The sequence below is a fragment of the Ornithodoros turicata genome, chromosome 1 (genome assembly GCF_037126465.1).
Source record: "Ornithodoros turicata isolate Travis chromosome 1, ASM3712646v1, whole genome shotgun sequence".
Taxonomy (NCBI): domain Eukaryota; kingdom Metazoa; phylum Arthropoda; class Arachnida; order Ixodida; family Argasidae; genus Ornithodoros; species Ornithodoros turicata.
Genome location: NC_088201.1, coordinates 94,908,303 through 94,929,727, shown reverse-complemented (window position 1 = coordinate 94,929,727; position 21,425 = coordinate 94,908,303). Strand labels below are relative to the sequence as shown.

The following is a 21,425-nucleotide window of genomic DNA, read 5'->3' as shown; positions in this document are numbered from 1 at the left end:
AGACCACAACGTTGCGACTGCTCAATCATGTTGACACGATGCTCAAACAATAGTTAAAAACAAGATGTGCCAAGTTTCCGCGCGATAAAAAAAAAGAAGAAGAAGACAAGGATTGCTGACCCTGAGTGTGAGCGTCGCTAAGTAACCCAGATATGTACATTTTATGTTGTTTTAAGTTTGGTGTTGTGTTGCCTATATCAGAATCATGTTACCCAAAAGTCGCGGCCCGCGTAGTTCCTCCATGGCTGAATGCGGTTCGCGGACACGAATGGGTTGAGCACCCTTGCTCTCAAGAAAGTCAAGTGCCGCTGAGGCAGTTTCGAGAGGCCCCGTCCTGTTTCCTAGTATTCCCTTCCGCTCAGTCACGCGGCCACCTGCCCCAGTCCGTGGTTGAGCACCACATGACCAAAACACTACACGGGAAATACGGTCGTGTGGTGCGAGATGGGTGACCGTTTTGGCTTGCTTCACAAAGTCTACTTCTGCTCTGCTTTCTTCAAGAACTCCGTGGCTGAGTGGTCGCCTATTGGCGGTGTTCGCCGCACAAAGGAACTATACCAGTACGGACTTAGAGAGGACTCCGCAAACAACCACTTCCACTCACTCTCTCTCCTCATGCTGGTGTTGCTAGCAGACACGCCCCAAGTATCCGGAGATTACCTCTCGTGGCAGGTGGCGATGCCAGGCTCATGGTTGAACGTGGTTTCCCCTGGGAGACGGTATTGGTATAGTTCCTTCGTGCTGCATGCCTCCGCAGACAGGCGACCGGTCCTCCACGGGTAGGAGATTTCAGACATCCATGTCCCCCACAGTACGTTGTTTTCACTTTTAGTATGCGTCTTCAATTCATTGGCTGTGTTTTCTCGTGTAGCGGTTGGTCTTCTGGAGGTAGTTCGATACCGGTGTCGCTAAACATTCCCGCAAGGCCGTCAAATTCCACTACACAACATTGCTGAAGTATACTCTTAAAGGAGCACTAAAGTCACCCTCATCTTGCACGTGTGAGCAGGTGACATACTGGCGCGTGTGAGTCCTCTATTCCTGACACATTTCCAAAATCCTCCACTCTTGAAATGAGCTTATCGTAGAATGAGGGAACGTCGTGACGTAGCCCATTCTCCCGGCATGTGACTGGTGACGTAGACATTCACAAGACTTAAGCGGGTGTAGGCACTGCCTAAACTGGGAAGAAGGAATCAAAGAAGAAAGTACGAGGACTTCTAGACGTCACTCGAGCATCGTGTCGGCCGTCCGCTGCTGCTTTTCTGACTACTTTTCGTAAATCTGATTGCGCAGTGACAACGAACAGCAGAGAGATTATATTTTATATGGTGAACACTGATGGACAGCTTTACATGAGGCATGATTATGAGTCATGCTAGATGTCACCTCATTGTTCCTTTAAACCAGAACTTCACCACACACCGTACTCGTGGCCAACGCTCGTGTGGAATTCCACACAACGAAGACGCTGTTCATCAAAGTTTCAACCAACGTGTTTTGTTGTTGTTATTTTAGCTCGCCAACTCAAAATAGAAAAAAATAACGATAACGCTCGCTATGCGGAAGTTCTGTATCAGGCCACTTATCAGGGACATTATTTTCCTATCATTTTCCTCCAAATAAACGCGTACATCCTTTCCCTTTCTTGTTAGAAGAGAGCGGGCCGCAAGCCTTTCGATTGCTATGCGCATAAATTCGAATTGCCACAAAAAGGTGCAGGCACCTGAGTTTCAGCAAATTAGGAATGAAAGCTATGCCTCCGGTACGATGGCTGGTTAGGACCATCTTGTGTGGTGAAGTTCTGTTTCTGAATCTATGACGAAGAGGCTTCATTCTCCGAAACGCACAACACTGAGAAACATTACTTGATGCGTAGTAAGTGATTTTCGATGTCCTCATTGGAGCACAGTGAAAAGTATTGGAACTGTCCGCCCGCATCGGTGTTCGCCATGAGGAACCCTCCAGAAGGGGGACATCGGCTTCCGTTTTTCCCATCGTCTCGAGCTCCAATGCTGCACGCACAAATAAAACGCCACAGATGCAACACATGCGATTCATGACAACAGGATATTGCAATGCCTCACTCATCACAGCTGCTGTTTCTTGTTACGAATTTTCGAAGTTTGTCACCGGTAGAAGACATAGCAGCGTCACTTGCCGATACGTGTCCTATTGACATACTGATTGGTACCGAAACCTGTTTGATGATACAATAAATTATTTGCAATCTTGTTGCTCAGCCAGGAATTCATATGTTTAGGAAATATAGACGTATAAAACGTGGTGGATGCGCTATGATTACAGTTCGTAGTAATCGAATTTCGCTGTGTGTTGAGGTTGTCAATGACCTCGATATCGTGTTCGTTAAAATGAAAGTATCTCATTATTTGGCCCTTATTGAGTCCTGCTGTCGTCCGCCTGATGCAAGCCAAGAATTTACTGACGTATTCGGTATCTGTGTGCAAGAAATGCGTCGTGTTTTCCCGATGGCACCATATTACTCTCGTGCAGCCTTCACTATCCTGGCACTGATTGTCCGTCCACGAAAGCATGACCCATAGCCTGCACTTCTGTGAAGAATTTAGTCTCGAAGAAGTCGAAACACAAACTATATGTGGAAGAAGTGCGTTATTAGATATTTTCCATACAAGAAACGCTGGAAAAGCCAACAACAAAGACGTACATCCATACGAGAACGCCTGAGATGAGGGAACACAAAAGACAACAGAACACGACCCATACGGTCCATAGCGACTTTATATATATATGTAAATCAGCGCGGCTTGAATGGGGCTGGTTTGTCCTATGAAAAAAAAAAAAAAGCTGCTCGAATCTGTTGTGTATATGTTAGCCCCTTTCAATTATGGTATGCAAACAGGCTAATTTTGTGGACATCTGATTCTCAAGGTTCTCTCCGAAGTGGTTGATAGATGTAAATGTGGCCAAAAGGAAAGGCATGGCGATCTCCAGAGCAAAGACACAGGTTCTGTATGACTATGCACTGAATAATTGTGCTTTAGAAAAATTTACTAATCGCAAGTATCTCACTGTCTCTTTGTTACGGAATTATCATTTAAATGATACTTCCTATAAAGCGAGTGAAGTGCTGGATTTCTTGAAACGAGAAATTTGAAACTACATGGCTACAATACACTAGCCCGCACTAAGCTGGAGCTTGCATTCAATATCTGGGACCTCTGACCAAAATATACATAGTTCGTAAACTTGGTCCCTTGCAAAAAAAAAAAAAGAAAAAGAGAAAAGAAAAGAAAGAAAGAAAGAAAAGAAAAGAGTTATCTTTCTCTACATCAAATACAGTCGAGAAAGTGCAGAGAAAGAAGGCAGTCCCACTGTTCGAAAATCGACGGAGAATCCCTGGATTAGTTCAAGCATGTTCCTTGTGCATACAATGTGCCCATCATTCCTCGAGCCGTATTGGTCAACTTTATAAGTTGCAACTCACTTTTAGCAGTTCAGTGGTTAATGCTGAGTGTGTATAAATTTACAATAATTTGAGCGCGTTCCTGCTTTTTTTTTTTTTTTAAGGATGTTACATGCCGGGTTTTGACTATCCGTATTTGTAAAATCCGCATACAGGTTGTCCCAGCTAACTGCTATACGAACATATTTCTTAAATATGTATATATATATATATATATATATATATATATATATATAGCCAATTAGCCATCTTAATTTGTAATTTTGAATTTCAAACCCGTCTAGTATCATTTACTACCCAGAGCTGACGAGCCGCAAACACAACGAAACACTTGTCCTCTGGTGCTGTCGCATCATTCCATGAGTATCTGTTTCTCTGCGTGCAGCCATAGAAGCCATCTTAATTTGTAATTTCGAATTTCAAACCCGTCTAGTATCATTTACTTGTTTCTTTAATGGCCTTCCCCCCTCATTATAATTCACTGGCTTGCACTGTGGCATCGAGGAGTGCTCAGTCACCCTCCCAGGTGTGTATCGCTCGCTGAGTGACCCCTGGTTTGCCAATTCCGAACGATGCACAGCTACCCAGAGCTGAAGAGCCGCAAACACGGCGAAACACGTGTCCTTTGATGCTGTCGCATCGTTCCATGAGTATCTGTTTCTCTGCGTGCAGCCATAGAAGCCATCTTCATTTGTAATTTTGAATTTCAAACCCGTCTAGTATCATTTACTTGTTTCTTTAATGGCTTTCCCCCTCATTATAATTCACTGGCTTGCACTGTGGCATCGAGGAGTGCTCAGTCACCCTCCCAGGTGTGTATCGCTCGCTGAGTGACCCCTGGTTTGCCAATTCCGAACGATGCACAGCTACCCAGAGCTGACGAGCCGCAAACACGGCGAAACACGTGTCCTCTGGTGCTGTCGCATCGTTCCATGAGTATCTGTTTCTCTGCGTGCAGCCATAGAAGCCATCTTAATTTGTAATTTTGAATTTCAAACCCGTCTAGTATCATTTACTTGTTTCTTTAATGGCTTTCCCCCCCTCATTATAATTCACTGGCTTGCACAGTGGCATCGAGGAGTGCTCAGTCACCCTCCCAGGTGTGTATCGCTCGCTGAGTGACCCCTGGTTTGCCAATTCCGAACGATGCACAGCTACCCAGAGCTGACGAGCCGCAAACACGGTGAAACACGTGTCCTCTGGTGCTGTCGCATCGTTCCATGAGTATCTGTTTATCTGCGTGCAGCCATAGAAGCCATCTTAATTTGTAATTTTGAATTTCAAACCCGTCTAGAATGGCTTTCCCCACCTCATTATATATATATATATATATCTTGAAAAGTTGGAGTTGGATCGGACGGCTACGTAATTATATAGTTGAAATAAATGGGAGACAGAAGACGAAAGTAGGGGAAGTAACAAAATAAACCCCTTTTTTGTTACTTCCCCTACTTTCGTCTTCTGTCTCCCATTTATTTCAACTATATATATATATATATATATTGCACTTTTTCCGAGATTAAATCAATTGCAATATATCATATGCCGAAGGGCACTCCTTAGGAGGGCATTAGCAAACTCCTAAGACAACATCTTAATTAACTTTCACTAATTACAGAAGCTACGAAGTTGTTCAAATGAGAACATCTGATCCTTCCGGTCACCTCATATCGTAGCCGTTTTCAGAACAAAAATCCGTTCGGTAGATCGTCCGCAAAAAATTCGTGAAGGAACACCGTTTTTTTTCTTTATTTTGTTCATTGCGCATCTTCGGAGACACGTCTTTCCTTGACCCCCCAATGTGAGAGGGTCAAGAAGCACAATGCCGCCTGGACGAATGACGGAAGTGGACGAATGTCTGAATTTCGAGATATATTCACGTCGCCATGTGATCCCGATGAGGATTACGTTGCCTGGGACTTCTGCCGCAAACCAGTAAGCGTTTTACGCAAGGGATGATCGTTATTTTTGTGAGTTCCACAATCCTTCGTTAGTTTATCTCAATTTCAGATATTAACTTATGAAGATAGACAACCAAAAATTCGAATTGTGATACCACAATGAACTCCAAAAAAGTCCTCTAATTACGCAATGTTTTGGCGCATTATAGCCTTCGTCTCTGCTGCGCCATAAAAACACTGATCATCATCATCATCTAATTACGCAAAAATTTGAACTCCAAAGACACGAAACCCTATTTATAGGTCGTACGTATGTAATAGCTGAGTCATTCCATATGAATCGATCCCATCGTGGCGCTCGACCCCCGTGGATTTCGATGTGATTTTTTTTACCGGTCGGAGTAAATGAGAAACCGACGCCCGAGAAGTATTTTTGCTGAATTACGCGGCGTTCCTGCGTTACGTGGCGCCAAACTCCGAGGATCGCCCTGAAACCATGTTATCTTTGACGGCTTCTGTAAGGAAAACGGGAAAAGGTATTTCGTGTCTGTAAACCTCACTGTAGCCGCAAAAGGCCCTTCGTTCATCCTGAACCCGACGAAACAAAAGCTGTTTGTGGTACCTCACGGCTAACGCAATCATGCCGCTTTTTTACACGTCTTTGACATTTTCTGCTGACTCACTGCCTCCACCGAGAGACATGAAAATTACCAGCCTTGTTGCCCGGGACATGAGGCATATTTGTAAAAAAAATTGGCTCTCAGGATAGTCGGGCAAAGTGAGAAATAATTCGTGAAATATGCGAATTTTTGAAAATTCGTCATATTGGAACGTAAAAGAAAACATGTGGCCAACGATGTACGAACGTTTGGTGAAATATACATCGGTCCCTCCACTTCAACATATAAAAAATCTCAGGGGTACTTTTTGTTGTTTTTTTGCAATGATTTTTGAAATATGACACGTGTTGAAACTCGTATGTGAAGAAAAAGAGGAGCTGGTGGCCAGCTGACGTGCATGCACTTTTCACTTCTTTTAGTTAACCGAATTGCGTGGTCTCGCTCACTTGTTCTGATTAAAGCTATTACTTAGACCCGCTTTCAGTCCTTCTGTTCTTCGCAACATGGTTACGAGAAGCGAGCATCCGTGGCTGTTATGTCACCGAGGTCACAAATATACAGTCAGATACACATTGAAGGCATTCTTTTATTTGAAATATATCAATATTATGCAACGCAATCAAGGAACACACGCTATGACTACAATTAGACACCCATCAAGGACCATACTTCACTCAGTTCAAATCAGTGACACAGGACGGTGGTGGACTTAGTGTTCAGTCTTCTTGGTGCTGTACACCTTGTACCGGAGAGATGCCGACACTACACGTACTCGCACTTGCGCTGTGGATAGGGGCTCGAAGGAATGGAAGTCTCGAGTACCCGGAATAGCCTTCGCTAGCTGGTAGCAAGGCGCCAACACGTCCTGCTCCTGCGACACATCAGCACACGACACCCACATATGCACTATGTTCCGCAAATTTCTTTGCGCCCACCAGAAAAGATCACGTGGTGTCAATATTTGACGGTCGAAGGGTCTCTGAAGGCTAGCTTTTGCCGCGAGCCGTTTCACGGTTCCTCCAATACCGTCACAGGGTCCTTTTCCATGTGAAGTACCAAAGAAGTTCCATACCCCTTGGACGCCAAAGTCAGGTTCGTGAAAACACAGGCTGATAAAGTTCTTCTTGTTTTTATATTGGGAAGCAGCACCATCAGAAAAATAATGCAACTTCTTAATGGGGCGGTGAGCAGTCAAGAATTGTTCTAGGAACATTTTTTGAAACAGATGAACAGAGGCGTTGTCATGGGTTAGGGAATCCGATATGAAAACGTACGACCCATTTTGCAGTGTTTCATTTCCCGGTTCCTTAAAGTGCACTACAATCGGATGTAGTGTCGCCTGCGAAGTGTTCCAATAGAATGACTGGGGGGAATTTTGCGCTAGAAAACTGTGGTTCTCAGAGAAGTCCAGCTGCACCACCGCTTCATCTTCAGGAAGGTTATCTTTTAGCTGTTTTAAGTAAAGCGATTGCGATGAGCTTATGAAGTGATGCTTCTTTAGGGTCTGGAGGGCACTCAGGAGGTTCTGGCTGAATTCTTCCGTTGGTACCACAAAGGTACGAAGCGCTGAGCGCTCACCAGGCACCCATTGTTGAAATGTTACTGTGTCACAAAATTCCGATATTCGCGCCATGTTGACATCCAAGATTTGCTGAACCGTTGATAACCCCGGGCACTGAGCACAGTGGTCAAGCATACAATCCTCTGAGTCCAGGCGACACACCATTAGTCCGAGAAGTTCTTTGTAGTTCTCTTCCATCCCTGCTGCATGAAGCATCATCTTTATATTCTGATGGTAGCTGCAAACACAAACCGAGTGCGTTCCAGGATCTCCCGCCAGGACGCACCACGGTGGTCTCAGGGCTGCGAATGTGGAAAACCCAGCTTTCATCGTTGGATTGTTTGACTTCCAAATCTCGAAGGCCTCCCTTAGGCCAGTCAGCATCAGCCGCTTTTGATGTCCCTTCAAGACGTCCTTCTTCCCGGGCATGCAGTACGATATAAAATCATCCTCGTAGAACTGACGGATGTTCTCTTTAGTATCACCTTTTAGTGCTGGCCTTCCCCACGAGCTGGTGGGTTCAGTGAGGATTCCCACGTTTGTCCTGATGTCCTTTGCTTTGCGCACCATACGGTCCGACGCCCCAAAATAGTTCATAGTCTGCTGTCTTGACCATGATAATGGAGCCAAAGTCAATATCATCACTTTTCTGGAAGTGTTTTCTTCAGTTGCAAACCTTTCCTTCAGGTTCTCGAGCAAGGTTTTGTAATCTTCCACGACTACATGGCACCCTGTTCCTGAGGTGGACGGTTCGTTTAATGCCACTCCCAGCGTTCTCTCTAGAGCTTTCCTTGCTTTACATTCAATTTTTCGAAGCTTCCCTTGCGCGTAGCTCTGTCTTCGGGCTGCTGACCTCTTTAACGTCACCGGAGTTTCTCCAAGAAGTTCCAAGGATTCATTAAGGAGATGTAGATCCTCCTGCTCCGTTTCCCTTACTTCTTGTGTGGGACTTGAGGGCGGATCTGCTTCAGTTGGATTGTCCTCATACTGATATTTCGTGCACTCCATATAGCATTTTGGACACAATCTGTCGCCGGGAGTAAGTTTAAACTGTGTAGTGCGCTTCGCCAGAGCCGAAGATATTATTTTAGTCCCGTGCACGTTCTTCTTGTGTTTCTCGAAGGGATCCACGCAACATTTCGATGCCAACTTATCCGTGTACTTGCGAATATAGAGGAGGTAGTGGTCTCTGCAAACTGCTGCAATTGAAGAAGGTAGCCGCTTTGCGCGAGCAGAAATGAGGTACTGCTCTTCTTCAGCTAAGTCGCCGAACTTCGTCACGGATGGGGTACGCACGTACTGATGGCATCCTTTTGGACCGAATGAGCAAATTGTAGTGTCACTCACTTCTGGTGGCGTAGATGCAGAATCCATGGCCAGGCATACCAGTACCGTCCACAACACACGCGACCAATATGAGTCCCGCAGAGGTACGATGTAAGTGTAGTCGGTGGGCTTCACCAGTGCAGTGTTGCGCACAAACTGACGGACACATGAAAGCTGTAGGCAGCTGGACTAGACAAGGTCCTTTAGCAAATGTCGGTAGGATAACTTTGTTGGACCGTCACATGTGTTGCCTTTATAACCGGCGTCTTTTGATCTCACGGCCGCCAGTGCTTGTTTTTGTATCGAAAACACGGAAACAAATCTTGTCACGACATTGAGTTTTAAGAGGATTTGAGGATTTATTGCGAAGCACATACACACACAAAGAAAAAGAGTGAGAAAGGGGAAGTTCAGCCAACCGTCATTATCGCATTGGAGCGAGCGCAGATACTGGTGCGCCTTATCTCCTCACAGGAAGCCGTCTAATGGGATACAGGTGTTTGTGTCGTTATTGCGTGCATACTGTTGCGATCCGTCTTCAAAGGGAGACCAAACGAAAACCAAAGCACCACTCGGACAAGGCACAACCAGCATAACCAAGAGTATAGGTGTAAAAATCGAATTGTCCGTAATCGTGACGTGAAACACGCCATAATACGGCGCACAAGGGTTGAAAGCCTACAAATTGCACAGACAAAAAAAACAAACAAAAAAAGAACACATAAAGAAATAAAATCAAATCAAATACACTTCGACTTCCCCCGTTGATGGCTTTGCATAATAGTGATATAGTTCTATATACGTATCTGACTGTATATTTGTTATAACAGCCACGCGGCAACAGGATGCTCGCTTCTTGTAACCATGTCATATTAAAAAAATCATTGCAAAAAAACAACAAAAAGTACCCCTGAGATTTTTTCATATGTTGAAGTGGAGGGACCGACGTATATATTACCGTTGACAGAACGTTCGTACATCGTTGGCCACATGTTTTCTTTTGCGTTCCAATATGACGAATTTTCAAAAATTCGCATATTTCTCACTTTGCCCGACTATCCTGAGAGCCAATTTTTTTTACAAATATACCTCATGTCCCGGGCAACAAGGCTAGTAATTTTCATGTCTCTCGGTGGAGGCAGTGAGTCAGCAGAAAATGTCAAAGACGTGTAAAAAAGCGGCATGATTGCGTTAGCCGTGAGGTACCACAAACACGCTAGCTTTTGTTTTGTCGGGTTCAGGATGAACGAAGGGCCTTTTGCGGCTGCAGTGAGGTTTACAGACACAAAATACCTTTTCCCGTTTTCCTTACAGAAGCCGTCAAAGATAACATGGTTTCAGGGCGATCCTCGGAGTTTGGCGCCACGTAACGCAGGAACGCCGCGTAATTCAGCAAAAATACTTCTCGGGCGTCGGTTTCTCATTTACTCCGACCGGTAAAAAAATTCACATCGAAATCCACGGGGGTCGAGCGCCACGATTGGACCGCTTCATATGGAATGATTTCAAAGCATGCACAACCTACACTTTTGCAAGGTGCCGGACAGCCCACAGACACCCTGTAAAGTTTCCAGGAATGTCAATACCCATAGCAATATTGTACTCTGTACAGACTCCTCCATCAACGTATGCCCCTCCTGAAAACGGGAGACACAAATCAGGATTAGTCATGCAAAATTAGCAACAATGATGAACGCGGACGTATAGACTCAATTCCAGTGATGCCTGCATTAGACAAAAAAAGAAAGAAAGAAATAGCGTCACTTTCGTGCATGAAAAATATTGCACTGGGTGTATTGTCACTTATATCCCTGCGTAATCGTTTGTAAACGAAACAAGGAATGGATGTGGTCACTAAAGGTGTCGTATTTGAGGTCTTGAAGTTACATGGATAGGTGCTCACGGTCTAAATCCTGTAACGACTAATACCCCTGTGACACGGGCAGGCTTCGAGGACCGCATTGGAAAACGCGAGTAGCGCTAGCAGGTGTGCATAGTGCTAACCTGTCAAGCGGCATTGGATTCAATGCCCTTTTAGAAGTTGACACATTACACACTTGCTCGCGCTACGCGCGTTTTTCAAGCCAGTTGGTTTCAACGGTCGTCGAAGGCTTTCCGTGTAACAGGAGCATTAGTACAACACGAAATGGAAGCTGTGTTAGTCCCAAGAGGCGCACATGGGTTACAAGTTACAACCAGCAGGAACATTCGCGGAACCATGCGAATGTCAGCCTGCGCAATAGACCCTACAAAAAAACTGTGCCTGCTAAATTTTCATGCAACATGTTGCTACCAACTCGATCCTCGTTTTTAGGCCTGATAATTGCGAACCTATGACACCGAATGTCTATAGTTCCAGAACGGCAGTGCAGAAAAATATCGTATTCATAGTTTATGTGGAAGATTTCTAAGTGCGAACACTATATTTTATTGGACTAATTCGCAAACATGCAATCCTGAACTTAATACTTGCACTAATATTTTCATGTTAACAAGCAGTTTACAGAAAGGCCAACTTCTATTCTGCTATTCCACCTTTCAGTGAAGAACCATGAAATAGTTAGTTGAGTTAACAAACTATAATAAACTATTTTACTGATGTTCTATTTGTGCTTCGTTCTTATTCGATGTGTATTTACGATGTGTTTTTATTTATTTATTTATTCGTGAAATATGTTTATAAAAAGCTGCGATAGGCAATACTGATGACATGCATGGCAGCCGGGTTATGTGGGTCCCCTAATCTTTCTGTTCACATATCCTAGTAAATGGAGGAGGTTGTTGGTTAGTTTCGCCTAACGTGACTGAAGTTTCTTGTCCTAATGCTGAAACTCAAGCCCCGGTAAATGAAGGTAAGTTGCAGTATTGAGTGAAATCTGTCCTCATGCATTTTTGGCCGGATAACGCTGGATTTTGCTAATTGAGGTCCCGATAAAAAAAACTGTGCAGTGCTGGTATGGCGACATTTGGCTCATAAACTCCCGCACCTTATAATAGTATGTACAATGTACTAAAGAAATGAGATACTTCAATGAAAAGCTACTCATCAACGAGACTTTACACCTTACACTGTTAGAAGAAAAGGTATATAAAAGGTATAGGAAAGGTATAAATAAGGTCTGCAGTACGACATTTATACCTCATCACCACTGTTTATACCCTGTTTAAACCATGTGTAAGGTATAGATCACTGATTCTATACCTTCCACGGCAGCTGAGGGTATAATAAAGGACTTCTATATCACGTTTATACCTTCAGCCTTTTGTATACCTTTTCTTCCGCAACATCTGTGATCACATTAATTTGTAACGGCGACTATATAATCTCAGTTAAACAATAAGTTAATTTAAAAACACAGGCAGTAATACAGTATCATTCTAATCATATTGGGTAGTGACATCTGGAAGCATATGATTTGATCCCAAAATAAATAAATTTGCACGCCCTCACTTCTTGAGTTGCTTCCCGGCGAAGGATGGTCTCCACCACGTGTAGCCGCGGTGTGTTGTATATGTATCTGTTCTCCAGCAAATGCCAACTGCTCCTGGAAATATTTTTCCTAATATTTGTTGGTGTTGCTTCTTGGTTTCCAATTTAATGCTAATTGTTACTTAATTTCTTTCCTCTCCGATTCACATCCATGCTTTGTGAGTTTGTGCGCGAGTGTCTCCAGGTATTTTCTTTTTTTTGTTATTGTTCCTTTGGTCTTTTTTTTTTCAATATTTGTGGAAAGCGGCGGTGGGAAGCCGCCACTCCGATATGACGCTGAAGCAAATCGAATATTACCGTTTTCTTCAATTATACCACAAGGTCTTCAAAATATACCCTCTAGGAGGTATATGTTTATACCCTGAGGTGCAAATAATATACCTTTATGGAGGTATAAAGAGAGTATAGCTTCTGGAAGGTATAGCGTTTATACCTCAAAAGGTATGCGCCCTGGGACAAGCCGTTTATACCCCAAAAGGTATACATTTTTCTAACAGTGTAGAACGGCTGTCAACCAAGGATTGCGATTACAAGAGAACAGCCCCGAAATTCACAGCAGTTTTCGGTCAATGTGTTCTGAAAACGTGTTACAACAAAGAAGACACTGATGTACATTTCGGTGCAATTTACAAAAATCGAATAACAGAAATAAAGCACACATCATATGTCGACAAAACTGTTCAGAGATATTGTATTTTTTTAGCAGTGTGTAAATCGCAACGCAGTTAAAGTATCAGGGGAATGCATAGGTGCTTACCTGCTGCCTTTATTTTTCTTTCGGGGCTGCCCGTATAGAGAGATCGCCTGTAGGGAAAACAAAAGAACCCAAGTTGATCACTCAGACGAATAGTTTAAGAAACGCTGTAACGTTGTTCGGCATCACCTTTCTCTGGGGGTAGTCATCTCGGAATGTATCTTGAACCGTCCATTAATCTAGGCTTGGTGAGGCTACCGTTGGCGTAACACATACACGTATAGCAAGTAAATTTAGAGACATGGGACATCAGATTAATATTAAAAATAACTTACGATGAAAATTAAATTTAACAGAAAATTACATTGCGCCCAATGATTGGTGAGTCCATCTTTTTTTCTTCTTGCGGGAGCAATTTATTGGGCGTCGCGAAATAGTAATTTCACGCGGTCTTATACCTTCAAAAACTAACGACGTGTAAAAAATACAGCAAAATAAGCTACGCCTTTCGTGCAACAGGGTTACCTAAATAGCCTATGCCCTCCGGTCTAGCCGGATCTGCACAGCTATGTTTTTCCGAATGACTGCTTAGCTCTCAGCGTGTTGTTTTGTGCAGTTTCGTTGTGATGGCGAATTCGCCGCATTCCCTGGCAGCTTTCTTTGCCAGATTCTGAACAATTGCTTTCTCTTCGTCAAAATGCGTCAGTCTCGTTCCCTCCCATGGTACTTTCCAGGGGCCTGGAATCCGCCAGCTATCATTCCTTTTGTCCGGCCTCGATACGACCGGGCACCGGGTTACCCGACTGCATTGTTAATTTAAAACACCTTTTTGGTGTAATTTTTGCGTAATCAGGGTGTAATCGTTTCAAACCTCCTCAATTACGCCATTTGTGGAAAAATGTTTTTCACCTGGAGTCCAAAATAGGTGTTAGAGCAAAATAACTCCCCCTTTCCAGCATATTTAGAACCATCTGGTGCAAACATGGTGTCTGCGGTAGACACAAAGTCCAGTTCACATGGTGGCTGCCCTTTGTTTTCTTCGGTAATGCTAAAACAGGATGGGAATTAAGGCAGGCATATGCATGGCTGGGAGAAGTTTGTTTACTGCTCACTGTTCATGCAGTACCTCATTTCCAAAACATACAAACTTCCATTCGATGTCACGAAAACTTAAAAACTGGACGTAAAGACACAAATGAAGGATCCATATAATTACATCATTGCCTGACGTGGGTTTATAAGATACAAGTCGCCTTTCTTGTGCACGTTTGAGTAAGCCTAAGATCTCCACAGAGAGATATTTACCCCGTTTTACCTTTTCATTGTATCCTTTCATAGATGGTTCTCTTTGGTCTCAATCAGCTCCAGAAAGAGATATTTCCTTGCTCGTTTATTTATTGACTATAGTTATTCTAGTTCCCACAGTGCCCTCTAACAGTTCAATGGCTTTTCTTCAAGCTGAGAATCACGTTGGACGTTTGAAGTCATCACACTATATCTGATGCCCGTTGTGCACCTCTCCAAAGAATCGGGGATCTGTGGGATGAGGTACACAGGCGTTACACAGAAGCGAACACGCGGTTAAAAAGCGGGTACAGAGCCGTTCCGGGACGAGGAGGCTGCGGATTTCTGAGGTGCACAGCATGTTCAGCGCGGTCTACCGTATGAAGACGACGCAGTTCGCGCATACCTCGCCTCGCCACGGAAGAGCCATCGCCACTAATATCACCCGAAAGTTGCGCAATCCATTGCAAGATTGCAAGTTCCGAGAGGCGTTCCAACGGTGCTCCCTCGGATGGAGAACCGAAGGGGGGTGTTGTAACGGGTGAGCTGATAGTAGTTGGTCGTTTGTCAGCTTTCACTAAGTGTGTGATTGCACTGCAGGTATATTTATCCACGGCTTGTTGTCCTGTATTTGCCGTTGACCAGCGGCTGCAGCCTTCGCTTCCCTCCCCTCCCATCCATGTAAGCATGCACAAAAATGAGTGGCTGATGTGGCCGATGTTGGTTCTGCTAATTTCAGTCTCGATTTTTCAGGCTTCGATTTGTGGAAAAGTAAGCTGGTGAACCAACTTACAGTTCGAAGTTGACCAATCAGTGATTGCACCCATCGTTTCAGACTTGGATTTCTTCATGCAGCAATTCAATTGTATCTTGAAATCAACCGCGATTCATCGTAGCATGATCACTAGACAAAACGCGGACTGCACCGAGTAATTGTCTGTCCGTTATGCAATACCTTGTGACATTGGAACATGTGTGCGTGTGAAACACTTCCCGACGGTGTGCACAGGGTGTTTTGTGTGATTGTGTCACCCTGGATACCAGTTTCAAGGTATGTATTTTCGTAATGAAATAGTGTGTTGCTCTGTGTCTCATTTCGTGTCTGTGTGTTTATCAAAGTTCGAGGTAACTCGTTAGTGTAACTCTAGTTCCTTTTTTGGTAACTTGTAACTTAACTCGGTACTTTTGCGACGTAGCAACTTTCAGGGGAACTCGTTTCTTTTTCAGGTGTTTTTGCCAAAGTAACTTAAGTTCCAAATTACTTTTAATTCGCTTTTCACTCACGTCCATATATTTTATTGCTTTCTCTCCAGTCCCTTCATAATTTTTTTTTGCCATAAAGCGTGATATTCACTCAATTATAGTATACTTTATTCAGGAAGCAAGAAGCCGCTGTCGTTGACATGAAGCTGAACCATTGTGCGCCCACAACGTCATCATGGCGTTTGTAGACAGACTGAAACCGAAACAAATCGAAAGGAGAGGGCTGTGTTCCACGAACGGGCATTCAAAGAAAAGTAAGACCGAAGGTAGCGTCCTTTTCAGGGACCATCGTAATCCCCTTAAGACCGTGGCTTTCGCGCGCGACCTTGTTCACCTCTAGCTTCGAGCGTAGTTCAACTCTACCAAATTTGTGGCGCTGTCGAACACTGTGACGTCATTTGTTTACAAACAGGGCGAGGTCTATTGTTGGACATAAACGAAAACGATCTAAGCGTGTTTCACTCCTCCGCAGGCAACTCAAGGTCTAATTCAAATTATCACGCGCGCTGCACCTGCGTAATGCTATTTTGTGTCCGAAGTAACTTGAAGGTAACTCGTTAAAGAATTCAGTAACTGCGAGTTACATTTCGGGCTTAAGAACTTCGTTCTTAACTTAGTTACATTTTTCACACGGTAACTTAACTCGTAACAAGTTCTTTTTAACGGGTTACTTCTCAATCTATGGTGTGTACGCGCCGCCGCCTGTGTATGAAACTCTTTCAAATTCTACTTTGTATACGGCAATGAGACTCAACAATGTTTGACGTTTGTCTGGTCTCTCGCGTCCGTGCATATGCTTCCTCCATTCTGTGGCGAAGGGACATGGTATCGTATTTGTACCTCATGCACCAAACCGTGCCATATCTCAACTTCTATTAGGTTCGCCGTATATATTTCTTGAATCGTGAGGTACAATAAAGAGTACCTCATGTTCTTGCGGTTAAACAGGGAACAGCTATTGGCACTATCAAGCACTGCACCACTATCAAGCAATTGTATCCGAAAGACACACTTCCATGCGGAATCCATACCGCAGGAAGTTCTGAGGTTCACCTGATGAAGTCTGTTCCCTTATTTCACTGTTTTTGAGATGCTTTTTACTTGTAGCTTTTTATTGTAATCTTTTTAAAGCTCAGTATATATTCACTAAATGTAATCTTATGTATGGTATTCAAAAGATTGTCTGCAGAATAGAGTACCGTTTTCTGTGATGCATTTGTCAGTCATTTCATCATAATTATAACGGCTATAAGAGCTATATGTACGAAAAGTTGTGCACCGTCTTCTGATTTACAAGTCTTTCCCACTCATTTGTAGGCAGAAGCTTTTATTTTCTGACCGCAGACATTGTAAATAAAATGCCTAATAGGTTCATGCGTACTGTGCCTTTTCCATCTCTCACAGAAAACACCTTTGTCAGTAGGGTGTATACTTGGCATGGGGTGTACAGCTACTATACCAGAGAGGGGTAAGTTATGGTACCTAGGGTGTATACAAAAAATGATTATAATTACACCATTTTGGGGGTGGTGTAGGCATCGAAAGGGGTGTTATTATACACTTGTAAAGGAACAAAAAAGTAGAGAACTCCGACTTAACATAACAAAATAACAAGGTTTACTCAGACGCTTCGCCCGTCATGCGACGGACATCATCAGTGCCAAACTGAATGAGAGATTACACAACCGGTATCTATTTAAGGAGATGGGAATATTGTTCGGGAAGGGGGCCACGGTTTTTGTTACAAACCGAGGGGCCACCACGTATGTGCCAAGACTCTAGAAGCTTTCTGGGTCCCCATCTTTGTTCTCGAGCCAAATTCACCGCGTTGTCGAAGTCAAAACAATGTCCCGTGTCCCAACAATGACCCCTCGGTATGTAACAGAAAACCGTGGCCCCCTTCCCGAACAATATTCCCATCTCCTTAAATAGCGACCGGTTGTGGAATGTCTCATTCAGTTTGGCACTGATGATGTCCGTCGCATGACGGACGAAACGTCTGAGTAAACCTTGTTATTTTGTTAGGTTAAGTCGGAGTTCTCTACTTTTTTTTGTCCCGTTATGTCGTCTCCCGGCTTTTAGAGTATTTTTACTTGCAAAGGAGTAAGTTATGGTGTGTGTGAATTACACTTAAAAGAGTGTTTTAAGATTAGCAGTGCAGACGGAAGAGATTATTCGGTACGCCTTCTGCTTCTCGACCCGACTAGTGCACAGCGCTCTCGGTGTAACCATCATCACCACAATAAAGACGGTGGAAATGGAATACCGAAGCGTATCTTGCGACTATTCCTTGTTTTCCGTTACCCCCGAGTGAGAACCAGGAGAACAAACACGTAATAGGAAGCGGGAGAGCTGAGCGAAAGATCTCATTTGTACGCATCTCCCCGCAACTAATATATAAATTCCTTTTATCTTTCCGTTGTTTTTTTCTTCCAATATATCCCCCCCCCCCTCCTAAAAAAATCACAAAGTGTCTGCTCGGGTTTCTTGCTGGAATATTTTTCGCTGCAAGATCCTGTCGATAAAGCAGAGGTTCAGACAGCGCTCATAGTAGAATTTAAACACCAGCATATGAAAATGAGCTGCTCACTCCTCGCTTCTTTGCCGACGTTTCACGGTTGTTCACTGAAAAAAAAAATATTTGCGACAGCGACAGTCCTTGTGCATGCTAGACAGTGTGCTTTCATGGCGAAAAAGGTAAGCGGCTAAGCACTAAAGCGTAGTTCACACATACGGCGATAGTGGAGGGCACGGCAAATCCCGCCGTTTCCTCGTCGTTGTGACGCCGTGATGGCCTCCGTGGCACAGCAAAAGAAAATTGAGCCATGTCCAACTTTTTCCCGCCTACGATCTGTCGACCAATGGTCGCTGCGTATGAAGCCTACTGTGTTTAGCCATGGGAGAAAAATGCTGCTGGCAACCATGCGAGCACTGAAAATAAAACAGTGAGAAAAAAAATGGCGACGTCAAGCGTGGACGCAGAAGAGCTAATTGAATTAGTTCGAAAATTTCCCTATTTGTATGACCTATCACACCCACACTTCAAGGAGACGCAGAGGAAAGAAAACACTTGGAAGTCAATTACGAAGAGGTTTGGCGTAACAGGCAAGTGCTGTTGTTGCACTAGTTTTTTGAACGAGATTCACTTATGTATTGTGGCGCAGGGGACGCGGTAATGAAAAAATGGGTAAACCTGAGGGACAGGTACCGCAAACTTAAAAAAGGCCGTGACGCCAAGCTCCGGAGTGGCGCGGCGGCCGTTCCTCCAGTGTCGTGGAAATTCTACACTATCCTGGAGAGCGTCGTGAAAGAGAAAGAGAACGACACGAGGTGGGTATCCCCAACAACAACTTTATTTTCCTCTTTAACAACTTTATTATAACTGGGTATCCCCAGTTTCTCATGGTATGATCAATCATTTGAGCCAGAGCGCTCCGAGTTTGAGGCACGCGCTCGGAAACAATTGCCGCAGCTACTTATCAGCGCGCTCCGCTTTGAACTTTTGACAAGTCGTACATAGAGTGCGCGCTTCTAGAGCGATCGGAGGCCACCAGTTGAACATGCCATAAGCTTGAGACCTCACCCATTTCGTTTGCGCATCATACAGTAATGTCTTCCTTTTATATAAAGCCCTGCATCAAACCTGGGGATTGACGAGCCGGAACCATCCTTGGCACTATGGGAGTAAGCGTGTTGAAATTTCGCTCTTACATTTGACGTTCTTGCTCCCTTCTGATGAACTGCAAACCCAGTGACGGGCAACAAGGAAGTTGTGACAGTGATTGGATTACTCTCATTTTCTAGGGAGAGCATCATGCAGTCACAACGATGCAGTAAAGCACATACGTAAGATCCTGCTTTTTTCTCCTACAGATGCTCAGCTTGTCGAAACAGATGACAGTAATGAAGTGCTTTGCAGCTTTTGTGGCAGGAATCTGGCTAGATGAATAGTATAGCTTTAACAGATCAGTTACATATATTTCAGCATACTGGATGAGGACGAACTTACCCTTAGGTAAGTACTCAAGCTAACGTTCATTCGTTTGAGATTGCGCACAAAAGTTACTGTCGCCCTGTACACAGCAGCATGTAATGTTGCAGAGATGAGTTTTCATTGGTTAACTTTTCTTACGGTATAGTCCCATTTTTCTGTGCAAAAGGTATATGTTAGCTAACTGCACTTGCTCTGTTTCGCAGCCCAGGGTTTGTTGTGAACCCCGCTTCAACAGAAGCAAGTGTTGAAACGGAGAGAAGTAAGGAGTAAGTACTTCATCGTTTGTCTGTTAATTTGGGTAGCCATAGGAAAATTCGCTGCAGCACAAGAATCAGAACAAAAGTTACATGGAACGACACAAACACCTGCGGACTCTCAAGTGATGTCTTACTACATCGAACACAGTACAAATACAAAAGGTAACAGGGAAACGGGTCACCCTTATTGGTAGAAAAAAACAACAAAAAATCATGACAAGGTAAAAGGCATTGGAGGGAACACTTGTCAGTCAGTCAAGTGATATCTGCCTGGAAATATGAATCTTATTCTCCACTGAAACTCTGGTCTAGAGCAATCCCTTCAGACAGACACCACGTTAGCTACAATAACAAGAGGATGGGCTCCGGGTTTGGAAAGAAAATGGTTTTCATCGGGCCACTTGAACTCCAACGTCTGTACTCTATGGTAGAAAAACAACAACAAAAAACAGAAATGCCACTAATTGTGATGTGCACTACATATCACCCTTTGTGGATTGTTCCCGGCAGTGTTATTTCTTGTGCTGCAGTGGCTTTTTCTATGCCTACATAACAACTACTCCAGTATAGCTTAATTTGGGGGGATCAGCATGTCTATAGAGACATCACCAGAAAAGTTACCTTCGCGTGTGCTTACGTTTTTCATTAAATACCCAGTCAGAGCACGTCAGACTCCAGTGGACCTCCGAGGGCCATGGCAAGGTCAAAGGGTTCGAAGAAGCGGCCGTAAGTTCAATATTTTCCGTATTAACATGGCACTGCATCCCAGCTTCTGTAGTGATAATAGGGTCTGACTTTTTCGGTTTAAATGCGGATTGGATGCGGAATGGATTTGGGGGAATCTGGCCGTCAAGACGTCACAGCAAAGCTGTGAGCTTGTTACGTTAAGCTAGTGTGTTTTAATTATTCATCATGTCTCCTGGCTTATGGTCTGTCTTCATACAATTGGGTGTTATCAGGTTACTTTTTTTCTTTCTTTTCAGCAAGCGCCTTGTAGTTAAAGGTGCACATACTGGGCAGATATGCATTTCTCGTGATTTATAGTCACGAAACCATATGACGTAACACGAAATTTGCTTTGCATAATGCATTGTTGCAGCAGATATGTTCACCACACGTGTGCACAGCTTGCTACCCGTGTGTGCAGTACAGAACGTAAAGTATGATAAATTTAACCTAAAAAAAACTCGGACCCTATAACATACACCTGCGCTTGACTTCACGACCACCTTCTTTCCAGGAACAGCAGTGATGACGGGTTGGCGGAGCTCCGCTCTGCCTACCTCGACACTGTGGACAAACTAGCAAAGAAACCAAAGGACCCAGACCGCATAGATTTATTTTGTAGTTATTTGGCAGCATCCGCAAAGGATCTCCCTCATCAGACACAAATTGTGTTTTTGAATAGGTGCCAAGCACTTCTGTTTGAATTGCAAGGGATACAGATAACTAAATAAAAATGTGTTCCGCAAATCAATGGTTTATGTACAATAAATTGCGAGTCACGGCATACTGGCAGCGACATATGTGTTTGCTTGCTCTCCTAGAATTGTACTCTTTGAACTGCTTCGTCCTGCCAGGGAAGTTTTC

General features: G+C 43.9%; 1 protein-coding gene across 3 annotated transcripts in view; it reads right to left on the bottom strand.

Annotated features, from left to right (window-relative positions):
* The window catches only part of LOC135366692 (uncharacterized), a 120,182-nt gene that overhangs the window by 36,588 nt on the left and 62,169 nt on the right, over positions 1–21,425 (bottom strand). For 2 of the 3 annotated variants that reach the window (XM_064599514.1, XM_064599523.1), the window contains exons 6-8: positions 13,101–13,147; positions 10,379–10,490; positions 1,869–2,015 (exon numbers count right to left, since the gene is read on the bottom strand). In XM_064599514.1, the coding sequence (XP_064455584.1) occupies positions 1,869–2,015; positions 10,379–10,490; positions 13,101–13,147 (306 nt within the window). The remainder of the gene's footprint in view (positions 1–1,868; positions 2,016–10,378; positions 10,491–13,100; positions 13,148–21,425) is intronic. The other variant, XM_064599530.1, reaches the window with a different exon arrangement.